General features: G+C 45.1%; 1 protein-coding gene across 14 annotated transcripts in view; it reads left to right on the top strand.

Annotated features, from left to right (window-relative positions):
* Nucleotides 1-12,947, top strand: part of dati (zinc finger protein datilografo) — an 86,565-nt gene that overhangs the window by 3,202 nt on the left and 70,416 nt on the right. For all 14 annotated transcript variants that reach the window (XM_087410471.1, XM_087410463.1, XM_087410470.1 and 11 more), the window contains exon 2: nt 1,859-1,969. In XM_087410471.1, the coding sequence (XP_087266597.1) occupies nt 1,859-1,969 (111 nt within the window). The remainder of the gene's footprint in view (nt 1-1,858; nt 1,970-12,947) is intronic.

Genomic DNA, 12,947 nt, shown 5'->3' with positions numbered 1-12,947 from the left:
TGTACGCATGCATACGTGTCTTTTTCTATTATCTTCCGCTCTGCGAAGAGAAACGGACGGGTGTCTCGCGACTCTTCGTATCCACTGTGAGGAGAGCAGCGAGATAAATAACTAGGCCGAGGCGACCGCGATAAAAATACATAACGCACCGATAAATAGGGTCATTCACTTGCAAGCTGACAGACGCTGGACAATACTTTCGAGTGAGGTTTCTCTTCTCGCGGGGAAAAATATTTATTCAATGACGTTGGATGACAGCGTCGACGGGTCCCAAGAGTAACGCAAGATATCCCTCCTACATACATGTCGGTACTCGTTCATGTAAATAGCGTGGTTTCAATGCTTTGCAAAAATATGTCATCTCGTTCAAAAATAAGGCATCTAGTTGAAACGTGCATTACTAATGCAAAGTCTCGTTAAACAACATACCAAATGCCGATTCTAACTTATCGTTCGTGTAAGACTGCTTGCAAACGTTTGCGTGAAAAATCGGCGGAATTCGAACGCGATGGCTTTTCCGTTAATTTAGCGTCGTCTTAGAGTTACAAAAGTCACATGTCATCGACAATTTCGTCAGTTTGATTACGCGACTATACTCAGATACGCTGACCACGGTTCGTATCCAGATAGACGCACGTACATGCATACATCAATAGGGTACGTTGACTTACTATATAATACTGACTTACACGCTCGTACACGAGAGAGAGAGAGAGAGAGAGAGAGAGAGAGAGAGAGAGAGAGAGAGAGAGAGAGAGAGAGAGAGAGAGAGAGAGAGAGAGAGAGAGAATTTGCGAGTGAGAGTGTAAGCAACAGAGAGAGAGTGAGAGTGAGTGGGAGAGAAAAAGAGAGAGGGAGGAGAGGGGGAGGGCGAAGGCGAGGGGGGGAGGGGGAGGTAGAGAGAGGGAGGGAGAGAGAGAGGGAGAGAGGGAGGGAGAGAGAGAGAGGGAGAGAGAGAGAGAGAGAGAGAGAGAGAGAGAGAGAGAGAGAGAGAGAGAGAGAGAGAGAGAGAGACCGAGAAAGCACGCACGTCAAAGTAACAGTGCGGTTCGCAAATGCGAACGCGTCCCACGCACACCAATGTGGGGAGATGCAGATACGTCGTCTCCCGGGGTTCTTGACCCGCGCAACACAGATAATACCATACGCATACGTCATACGCCGGGAAGATGTTACCAAGAAAATATCGCCGTGTTTCTGCGATGGCATGGGCCGCGAAGTTTCGATGAGAGAAAGAGAGAGAAAGGAGAGCGCAAGAGAGCTAGAATGCAAGAGTATGAGAGAGAGAGAGAGAGAGAGAGAGAAGAGAGCGCAAGAGAGCTAGAATGCAAGAGTATGAGAGAGAGAGAGAGAGAGAGAGAGAGAGAGAGAGAGAGAAATCACACATCGTATCTCTCGACAGATAGCGGAACTTTAAGATCGTGTTAGCAAGTCTACGAGCATCGGTGATTTGTAATTAGAAAGAGACTATAAATATCATTCGTGAGAAGAACCAAGAGAATCGTAGCTATATATTATAATATACTCGAAAACATTACGAATAATATCATAAGAATCACATTTTGTATTGTAATGAGTAATATAATTATTGCAATTGCCGCAATAATTAATTTACACGTGATCGGCCTCGATCGAGCGATTCCATAACTACTTTCTGCATGTCCACACGAGATAGAAATATTCATTTCGTCACGCCATTCTCAACTTGTCATTGCCACGACAGAGCGCGCTTGTTTTTATATTCGAAGTCGCGGACTATCATTCGACGAAAAGAAGTTTTGTAGTAGTGACGGTTAGTAGCGTCAAAAGAACGACGACGATCGGGGACTAACATGAGCTATCCTATCTTGCCTGATAGTCTCGTGCCTCTGCGGCGGGGCTTGGAGGTGCAGTAGGTGCCGGCGGTGGTGGAGGAATGGGCAACATCAGCGAACGCACCCTCGAGGAATGCTGGTCTACCCTGCAGCGAGTGAGTTGAACACTCACCCCGTTCACAAAATCCTTTTTATTAAAGCTCTCCCTGCCCATACGCGCGTCCGTATCTTAAGTTCCTTGCTTTTTCTCATCAACGGCCGAAGTTTTGCCGCAGCCGTTTTTTTTTCTTTTATATTTCATTTAACTTGTCGATCCTGCACGTCGCAGACGCCGCGCTGCGTCTCACTCATTGACATTATTTTTCTTTCATTTATCGACATTCAACACTATTCAGTTCACTATATTCTGCCCGATTATAATTTCGCTTCCGCGCGAACTTCTCTGGAATTATTCTTGTTTCGTTTGCATCTCGATCGCTTTGTTCATTTATCTGTTCATCTTGATGTTATCTTATTTTTTTTATCTACTGGCATGTGTCGTATGTGTATCGCCGTTCGTTTTTGTATTTCCTCAGCTGAATGTATCGCCTTGTTCCTGTACATTGTGAAATAGTCTTACTCGTAACTGACCGCCAGCGGCGGTTCGAACGATCCTCGTTCTCGCTCACGCTCGTATACTAACGAGCGTGTCGTTACATCATACTAGAGATTTAACGGATGACACGCGGTATGCGGCGAAATGTGCGTTCCACATCATAATGTTTAACGTTTGTGTCACGCACGCGACGAGAAAGTACATTGATAAAGCGGCAATTTTTCGATCGAGTGACTAATTGCATTCATGTATCCGATCAACTTGCATCCGTACAATCATCGATATAAAATACATACGCGGCTTACTTTACGCCAACACTGTAAGCACGAAAGTACAAGAAAAGAAAGCGGTACTAACGAGCCCCGAATTACGTTAAACTGTCGACTGATGAACAGAGCGTGAGGTCCCGGAAAAGAGAGAACGGCGCGATAAAAAGGCAGGATACTTTCCCCTTCCTGCTGGAAACTTTAAAATTCTCAACCCCAGGACGTAACAACAATTTGTTTCGTTAAGTAGCCGCAGAGCTCTTTTGTTTTTGCGGCTTCTTTTATTTTAGCGGCGATAGCACCGGCGGTTGGAGTGACGATGGAAAAGGTAACAAGGAGAGGTGGAAGGAGGCAATAGGGACGCAAGAGGGGGTTGCTCCAGCACCTCGTCCTCCTGCCGTGTTCTACCTCGTCCTTCCTTTTCTTCCATCGCCACCTTAAAAGCCGTCCCGCACTGCGCGCGCGAAGCGAAACTTTCGGAAAATCGCAAAAACGCCGAGCGATGGCGAAGTTTCCACGTTTCCCCGAGATTTAATTAAAACATTCGCCTCCTTTGTGCCATCCCCACGCACCGTTCGTGGACTGTACCGTCGAAGCGAGCCATCGTCCTTTCATTTTGTCCAAGCAATGAGGACTGATATGAGTACTCGATAGATCGGACTTGATTCTTAATACTTAAATTTTGAGATATATTTTACGGATTTTGTTGAATTACTTCATCTTGCTGAATCAATGTTATAAAATATGTAACATAAAATATAAAAAGTAAAAAATATAAAAAAATAAAAATATAAAGATATGAAAATGTAAAATATAAAAAATAAAAAAATATAAAATATAAAAAATATGGCATAAAAAAAATCGCTGCACATAATTATGTTATATCGATTCGAAACTATGATAACAGAAAAATCTTAAAAAGCTACGTGCGTTTTAATTAAAATCTATAATCTTACAATCTTTTTAATCAAATTTAATTAAATTGAATTGTTTAATTAAGGATTGATAAGAATAATACATTCAGTGAATGCATTTTCCATTGTCTCCAACAATGATGCCACTCTGATAAAAAAATTTCGAGACACTTGAGGATTCATTGTGAACTCGTGGGAAAGACGAAGGGTTCCGCGGACGTAGAGAGGACGAGACGAGTGCGTCGCGATATTACATAAATATTCGCGGAGAACCGTTCTCAGGGCCGGGGGTGCACCCGCGTTTTTTTGTTCTACCCCGCGCTACCTCGAAAATTAAAATCCAATTATTTCGACGCCTCTGCTCGATCCGGGTCGGCCGATTCAAATGAATTTTTTGTCCATACTTCTCCCCAATCCGCGCTCTTTCAACGCGCGTTAAACCGGTTCGTTCGCAACAACCATTGCTAAGTTGCATCAGTCCACGATTCACCCTTGATCAATACGAGACTACGATTTCGGATCGAGCAGACAGCTGCTAGGAGAAACCAGAACCGTAAGAAAGGAGATGATGGGAAAGTGGCCAGAGGAAAGGAAAATCCGAAAAAAAAAAAACGAGTTGCTTTCCAATGAATGTAAATTATTATGACGTATCATTATCTCAATGTATAGGAAAATCTATCGATGTAACAAGTTTATATCAATTTTTTGCTCGAAAGCTAAAACATTTGTACATAATACATACATACATTTAATACATACATTTAATACATACATTTAATACATACATTTTTTAATACATACATTTTGTATATAATACATACATACATATATATATATATACATATATAAATTAAATTTTTTATTAAAAAAATAGAAAATGAAAAAAGATTAAAATCATAGAAATTTAATTTCTCACTTTCGATTGCTACAAAGTCGACAGATTTCTAATTATTTTAAAATATAACAAAGAAAATTAATAAAATACAAGAGCACGAAGCGTAATGATAATTACAAAGTGTATGATTTAATAGTCGAGCGCGACGCGATGGAAAACGATCAAATAATGAATACGTTCCTCTCGCTTCTCTTGCCAGTGATAGCAAAAAAAAAACAAAAAACCACATATTATCCATTTGCCAGCATAGATACTTCTCGCTCCGGCATGCAAATCTCGAGGAGTCTTTCTCACGTTGCGTCCCTTAGAGAAGCGCGAGCCTTTTTTTCTCCTCATGCCCGGAAGGTTCCCGTGTACTATTTAAATAACGGTTCTTGCGCGCGTGTCATTGTTTCTCTCTCAGTGAGTAACCCTTCTGGTTACCGGGGAAAGGCAGAGGAAAGTGGAGTGGGGTTGTTCTGTTTCAAGTCGAGGAAGAAAACTGAAAGAACGAAAGGCGGGAGGAGAGGGAAGGGGGTCAAGTTCCGTGTCGGATAGCCGTTACGGCAAAGACAGAATTACGATGTCTCAAGATGAGGGGTGCCCTCCCCTCCTTCATTTCACCCCCCTTTCGCTCGGTCCCAAGCGGATCGTCACGGAGTTTCTTAGCTTTTCAGTAATTTTCTATGATTTTCGGATCGCATGATCGACAACAATAACGCGCGCGCATCCGCGGCCTCTTCGAAATCGGCCTAATCGAATGCGTTCGATTGCTCGCGAAAATCGATGAATCTGGAAGAACGGTGGGTGATAATGGCGATGGAGATTTATTTCAGAAATCTAATTTTCTCGAAGAAGAGGAAAACATTTCTTACGAAAACATCGTCTAAAAGTAACAACTTCGGGAACAACTTCGAGATACTATTTCGTGTATTCTTAATAAAATATAAAATCAGAAAAACAACGACGCGTAAAAATGAAATATAGCTATAATAAAGTAATTAATAAAAAAGTATATAATAAAATAACAAAGTGATACTAACGGTAGTGTTCACGAAAGACTCGAAACAACAGACTCTTCACATTGAGATAATGATACGCAGCCCCTAATAACTTTCCATTCCGTTTCCGCGAATAATCGAAACCGTGGGTACATTCCGCGAGTGAGCAGCATCAAAGCACAGCTACCGTTCGCAAATAACATGTCAAAATTGCATGATTAGTACAAAGAGTCGTTTACAGATAGAGAAAGGTGGAAGACACGTACGTCGCGACGAGCCTCCACGTGCATACGATTTCTTTCCTCTCTCACTTTCCTTCCCCGATCTCCCGGTTTTTCATATGCGGCTTCGCCATGACCTACCCCAAACAAACCACGAGAAAAAGAGAAAAGAGAAGCGGCAACGATGGTGAGGCCGCGAAGGAGGCGAGAGGCGCGGGAGGGGGGGGAGGCGCGCAGCAAAGAAAAAGAGAAAAAGAAAGAAGAAAGAAGGAGGAACGAGAGGGACGGAGAGAGAAAAGAGAGGATGGAAGAGAGCAGCATTCGCGCCCACACACGGCCGAGAGATTGCAACACGGGATGGCAAGGAGTAGAGAGCTCCCCTCGTGATGAGAAAAGGAAGAGCGCGCGCGAAACGAGGAGGGGTACGCGGAACGGAGTTTATTCTTCATGCTTTTTTTTATCGTTCGTTGACTCCGCGCTCCTCTGCAGCCGCGACGAGAGCGCAGCGCACTGCTCCACGATAAGATTGCACTCACAAGGGCGGCCGGGAGAAAGAGATAGAGAAAACCTTGTTTCACGACAGAGAGCGAAATCCGCCCGCGCACGCCACTTATATTACGTTTCAACGCGCATATCGCGGAAATATCTCGTCGCGGTAGGTTTGCCTAAAGTTCACGGAATATCGGAACGGCACGGACAGATTTTCGTTCGATTATTACCCGACTTTCGCGAGAATTTGCGATAATATTCAGAGTAAAACGACGGAGAGACACGTGTTGCACAATTATCGTGCTCAGAACAGAAATATATGGACTATTCTAGAAGCGCGAACTCCTTTTTAATGATGTATGCATATATATCAACAACAGCCATGGTATTTCCGTAATGATTACATACATTACACGGCAAAGAAGACAAGAAAACAGAAGGGTGCAGAGCACGTCGTGAAAATATTAGTTCTCCAATAATAGACGGGCGAAACTTTTCCGGTGGCCCACGCGAATATTTGTTGCGGGCAATTATGTCAATTAGCGGCACGTATTCGCGCGACGAACCAGCGAATTCGTTATTGAGCGGAGCATGCGAGTCCGCGCGAAACTCGCCGCGAGCGAGTAAAGGCGACGACGAAACACACACACTTCGCCGAGGTGACTGACCTCAAAGTTTCCCATAATGCATGCGCGATTATAGGGCAACGTAGGGACTGCACTGTTTTCGGCCTTGTGCACGGAACAATATTACTCAATATACGTCACGAGCGTATGTCGCTCATCTATAAATTCATCAACATTAATAATGCGGCGCGGTGTGGCAAGGAGAATACGCGACTCAGAAATAAATCAGCTGTTTGATCCTCGGTCTAATTTTAAATTTCGTAACATTCCTTATAAAGAATACCTAAAAAGTATTCTGTATCCCGATAAATTGTATGCGCGACTAAACGATCTCTTATCATGTCTGCAGAGCGATATTACTCGGTTAAAGCTTAGCAACGGTATTTCGAACCCGTCGAACTAAAAGGATCAAGATCGCTGACGTCAACGTGAGATAATGACGATGCCGCCGAAATAAAGAAAAATCATCCATGACAGAGAGAAGAGAGAGGAGAGGACGAAAAGAGATACGGCTAGTCAACAGAAAAAGCGGGGCACAAACGCAATGGTAGCGAGAGTTGCCACTTCGCGGTCGAGAAATCTCAGGGTCCATCACGTAGGAGAGAAAGAGAGAGAGAGCGCGCGCGTATCCGAGATACCTCTCTTTTCCTCTCTTCTCCTCTCTTTCTCGCTGGGACCGCCGCGAGCGCGGCAAAAGATCGTTGCCCTTCTAAATATAAGTTTGCAAAATCGAACAGAGCAAAACTGCGGAGTTTTGCCGCGGTCTGCGCCGCTCCGTGTGTATATTGCCGCTAGATCAGCCTCCTCCTCCTCCTCCTCCTCCTTCTTCTTCTTCTTCTTCTTCTTCTTCTTCTTCTTCTTCTCCTTCTCCTTCTTCTTCTTCTTCTTCTTCTTCTTCCTTTTCTTCTTCTTCTTCTTCTTCCTCTTCTTCCTCATCCTCCTCTTCTTCGTCCTCTTCTTCTTCTTCTGCCTCCTCTTCTTCTTCCTCCATTTTCTTCCTTGTCGAGTCCACTCTCTATCTTCTTCTCCTTCTCCTCTCGCCTCCTGTATCCCGCCGTGAGCTATGTCGCTTAGTCCTCCGCCACCACCGCCATCCTCCTGGACGTTCTCCTCGTCCACCTCCACTACCTTCGATCTCTCTCTCGTCTGCCCTCTTTCTTTACGTCGCGGCTCCCCTCGTGGACCCATGGCCTCAGATCCCCACTGTCGTTCCGTGACCTCGGAGGTTTGCGAATCCGTTCCTTCGCCCATGTCGACTTTCGGGCGAAATTCGCGCGCTCGTACGAAAGCGTAGTCGTAGGTCAGGATCTGGCTGCAAGCGCGCGCGAAGAAAGGAGAAAAAGAGCGAAAAGATGAAAGAAGAGAGACGGCGCGCGCGAGAGGAAGCGAGAAGAAAATAGTTCTTCGAGTTTCCTTCGCATCGGCGATAGCGAAACAGATATATCTGTGCATTTTGCGTGCACTCGAAGCTGATCATCGAAATGCAACGCGGATAAAACGACCGCGGTTTTTGAGATTTGCTTTACACGCGCATGAACTAAGTACTATTAGATAAATATCTCTCTGAAAGAATTTTCGTAAGTAATTCGTGATAAAACTGTATTATGAAAAAATGATCCTCGATCCAACAAAACAATTGCGAAATTATTATAATCATCATTGATACATTATTGATTCAGGCGGAACTAAATTAACAGAAATTAATTTAATTTTGAGAAAGAATTTTTGAAATACTTAACTTAAATAAACTCCAACAAACTTTTTTAAACTTTTAGAATTTTTTAAACTTTTAAATATAAAGGAAACAGAATATAAGAATATAATAAAAATTAATTATTAATATATGGCATATACTAAATAAATTATTCGATATCTTGGAGAGGCTGCCATTCGCTCAAACAGGCTGACTGCCGAAACTTAGACATTGGCCCGGACATAGTCGTAGGTCAGGATCTGGTAAAGAATGCGAGGGAAAGGAGTATGAAAGAAAGAAAAAGATGGGCGCGTGAGAAGAGGAAAGGAAAGCGAATGAACGAGCGATCTCTGTGAATAGGGAGGCAGGAGAAGAAAAAGGCGCGCACGCACCAAGGAACGGAGATAAAAAAGCGCGAGCAAGCCAGAGGAAAAAATAGCCGATTCGGAATCTGTGTCAGCGAGGCCGTTCAACGATGGCGATGACGACGCCGACAACGGCGGTGCACCAATGTCACTCGCGCGTTGCAAACCGGAGAAAAAATAAAGAAAAACTCGCTAAAGATACGAAGGAAAGGTCGACGTTTCTTTATCCTTCGAGATTAAAAATGGAGGTCAGACGATTAGAAAGAAAGGGATCGATTCACGGCCGCAAAATTAACTCGGTCAGTTAAAAAAAAAATTTGCGATTTCTGCGAAAGAAAGGGTGTCTTTGTCGAAAGTCCCTGAAAGATATCTTAAAGAAAAAAGATATCGGCGCGAACAACTTGTATATTGAGATACATTTTTACGATGCATACGGAAAATCGAGTAGCTGCAATAATTGCTAATTGAAAAAGGCGCGCCAGTATGCTGCAAACGGATTAAGACATACTTCTCTCTCCACGTGAATTTTATCACTGTACATTTTTGCACTCGAAGTAACTATAACGTCGCGCGCAAGCAAACGGAAAAGCAACGACCGTTTGAAGCTCTGCATGTTGCAGCAGCCAGCGCGTTCCTGGCATCATCATCATCGTCATCTCGTGCATGCGTGGGTGAATAGCCTGGCTGTTCCCAAGTGCGAGAGAGAGAAGAGAGAGAGTGAGAAGGACGAAAGGTAGACGGCAATAGATGTAGCGAGAGAGAAGGAGAGGGAGGTCAGCGAAGAGACAGCGACATATGCAGAGTGAACGCGAGACGAGGATGAAAGAAACTATGAAGAAACTATGAAAGATAGAGAGAAAAGGAGAAAAATGGTCACTGTCGGATAGATACTCCGACTCTCTCCATACTTTCTTTTTCTCTCGCTCTATCCCTCCGCTTCTCTCTCGTTTTAATCGTGTCCTTGTCCCGCCAATGGACGCAGAAGGAAGGTCCACTCGCGGTGAATCCACGCCACGGGTCCGATCGTATCTTCCACAGGCCTTTATCCCCACTAGAATTTATCTCGTCGCGTTACTATGTGCCTACTTCCCCACTAGAACACGGTCCCAAATTTAGAGGAAGACCATTGGTCGATCCCAAACTATACTTCCAGATTAGGAACTCCCTCTGTGCCAACCATTATTTTTGGCGGTCCGAACTAGATGTTCTATGTCGCCTCTTGAAACGAATAGAACGCTCTTCGTTTACGTAATCGTGAGACGTTTCGATGACGATCCCATCAAATTCATATCATATCGATTAACGCATAGATTATGATAATCGTACACCGATATTACTTTCGAATTCTTTTACTGTCTTCAAAATTCTTATGAAAGCCTTTCGCTTAACTTTCAAACAATTTCGTACACAATCCTTGATTCAACTTGGCGTCATCGTTGTAGATTTATGCAACCCTATCCGTCCCTGAAACCCCCTGTAGATAGAGCGTGCATTGCCGGCAATAGCAGCAGGCATTACCCCACTCTCATACTCTCCTGGATCCGCTCTGGTGGCTTCTCGAGGCGAGTACTCTACCTTCAGACCTTCGCGCCAGTGCTCCCCACCGTTCTATGTACGGCCAATCCGCAACGAGGACGCCGGCATGAAGCCTACGCGGCGACGGCCAAACCGATTCTCGCCGGCGCCCCAGCATTTTATACGGAAAAGACTCTTTAACGAAGCACAAGGTGCGCACGCACGATCAACTTTACGCGACACCACGCGCGCACCGCGTTACACACACATACGAGGAGGCGAGAGTGCGGCGGCGACGGCGACGGCGACGGCGACGACGACGGCGACGACGACGACGACGACGGCGACGCCGACGACGACGACGACGACGACGACGACGACGACGACGACGACGACGACGACGACGACGACGACGACGACGACGACGACGACGGCGGCGGCGGCGGCGACGACGACGACGACGACGACGACGACGACGACGACGACGACGACGACGACGACGACGACGACGACGACGACGACGACGACGACGACGACGACGACGACGACGACGATGACGACGACGACGACGACGACGATGACGATCATCACTACCATGAAGACCACGACAGTACCGACCACGAGGACCAGTGACGTTTCCCATTTCATCATCTCCCTTTCCTCTCCCACGCACTGTTAGTCCAGTAAAAGAATCGGGGACCAATTTAAACAATAAAAAAGGAGCAACGAGTGATAGATTATTGGGACCGAGAAACTGCAGACATTTACTAGTGAGACCGACAGAAGACAATAGATTCTTGAAAGAAAAGATCGAAAGAAGAGAGACTGCCACAACTCGTTGTTATAAGAAGATTCTCACGAAGAAATCGCGTCCATCTTCGAGGGCCAATGTGAGGGACTTTCGGGGGGACCGTGCGAGAGCCTCGAAGGTGTCGAACTGTCGATCTGTCTCGTCTCGAGCTGAGTAGCAGTAACGCTTGTAAAAGAAGACTATCGACACCGTGCGCACGATTGACAGCTGACAGTGTGCTGGATAGATCTTCTCGTCGTCTCGTTTTCCATTCCTCACTTTCTCGTTTCTGTGTATTTCATTTCCGTCAGTTCTCCAAACGCTCCTTCCTCATTCTTTCTCCATTTTCTAGAAATCTCTCTCCCCCTATCTTCATATATCTTCTTCTTCTTCTTCTTCTTCTTCTTCTTCTTCTTCTTCTTCTTCACCCTCCTCCATCGGATTCGTCGCCCCCACCAGAACGACCAGCCGCGCCGCGAAGTGCCGAACGATGAACTCGGGCAACAGTGTGCCATATTTTGTGATCTTTTTACCTAGCTCCTACCACCGCGATTTAACTGTGATCCACCTACTGTAGAGACTCACGAGAGGTAAGAGGTAATATGGAAAACTATGAATACACGAAGTCAATAGGGATGTAAGTCAAGTTACTCGCTCACTTTCTTGAATAAAAGATGATGGAGAAGGTAAACAAATAAACTAGTACTTGACCGGTATCCCTCCATTGACTGCGTGTAAAGCTTGGTATCACCATGCGGAGGAAAAGGGGGAACAACTGGACCGTAAGCGAATGTCCTGGCACCTCGTTTCATTTCCGGATTTGCTTCCATTGTAAAACTAACATGGGTAACTTGCCGATAGTTCCGATACCGCGAACGGAACCGGTCAGGATGACATTGACGTCTTCACTGTCCACGCGTTTCCTTTCATTCACATTCACGAAACTGGTCGCTTAGCGCTTAGCCTTAAGACCGACCCCACGTCAAATACGTCCTTACTCAGGATCGCGTACCGCAGTCATACATTACGGAACGAGGACGACGCGCTCCTTCGAGCGCGAACGACACTGCCCACTGGATGACGCGATGCTGAGAAACTCCGAGAAGAAAGATCTCCGTGTTTACTGTTTCGCGAAAGCCTTACACCACGCACTCTGTGAAACTTGCATTTTTCCCGTGTCTCTGTTCCTCTCGAACAAAGTTCGATCTGCCGACACTCCGTTCGATTCTGCTTGCGAGAATTTTCTTAAATTCGTTCTTGTTAACGAAATTATTTCAAATTACACGAATAAATCTATAAAAGCTCAAACTTAAAACGTCGATCCAATATATTGTGATTCGTGCATATTCTATACATAGCGTCCAATGACTCTGCTATTCATCACGCGACAACGTTGTCATGCGATTTGCGTGATATGATAAATAAACTCACGTAATCAGATAAAAAAATTCATATTCAGAGAGCCACATTTAGCGCTAAATACGGACGAGTACAGATATCTAGATAATGATCGACGTTGACCGTGTCTCTTTTTCGGAGTGTACTGATTGTGCGGGGAGGTCCGAGACGCGTCTCGACCTACTCCAATGTCGAGACGGACTGATCGACCTCCCGTGACGCTCCGTCACTTGCCAGTCGGCAAGAAACTAGTCCCGGATGATTTCATATGCACGGGCTTAGCTGCATAAATTCCGCGTAATACTATGCATCGATATTTTTCACGATTCTCAAGCCGGTACAGCAAGCAGCATAGGCGACGAGCTCATTCGCGTGTAGAAGGAAAT

The sequence above is a fragment of the Acromyrmex echinatior genome, chromosome 10 (assembly GCF_024713525.1).
Source record: "Acromyrmex echinatior isolate Ae372 chromosome 10, ASM2471352v2, whole genome shotgun sequence".
NCBI classification, from domain to species: Eukaryota; Metazoa; Arthropoda; class Insecta; order Hymenoptera; family Formicidae; genus Acromyrmex; species Acromyrmex echinatior.
This window is presented reverse-complemented; position numbering and strand designations above follow the sequence as displayed.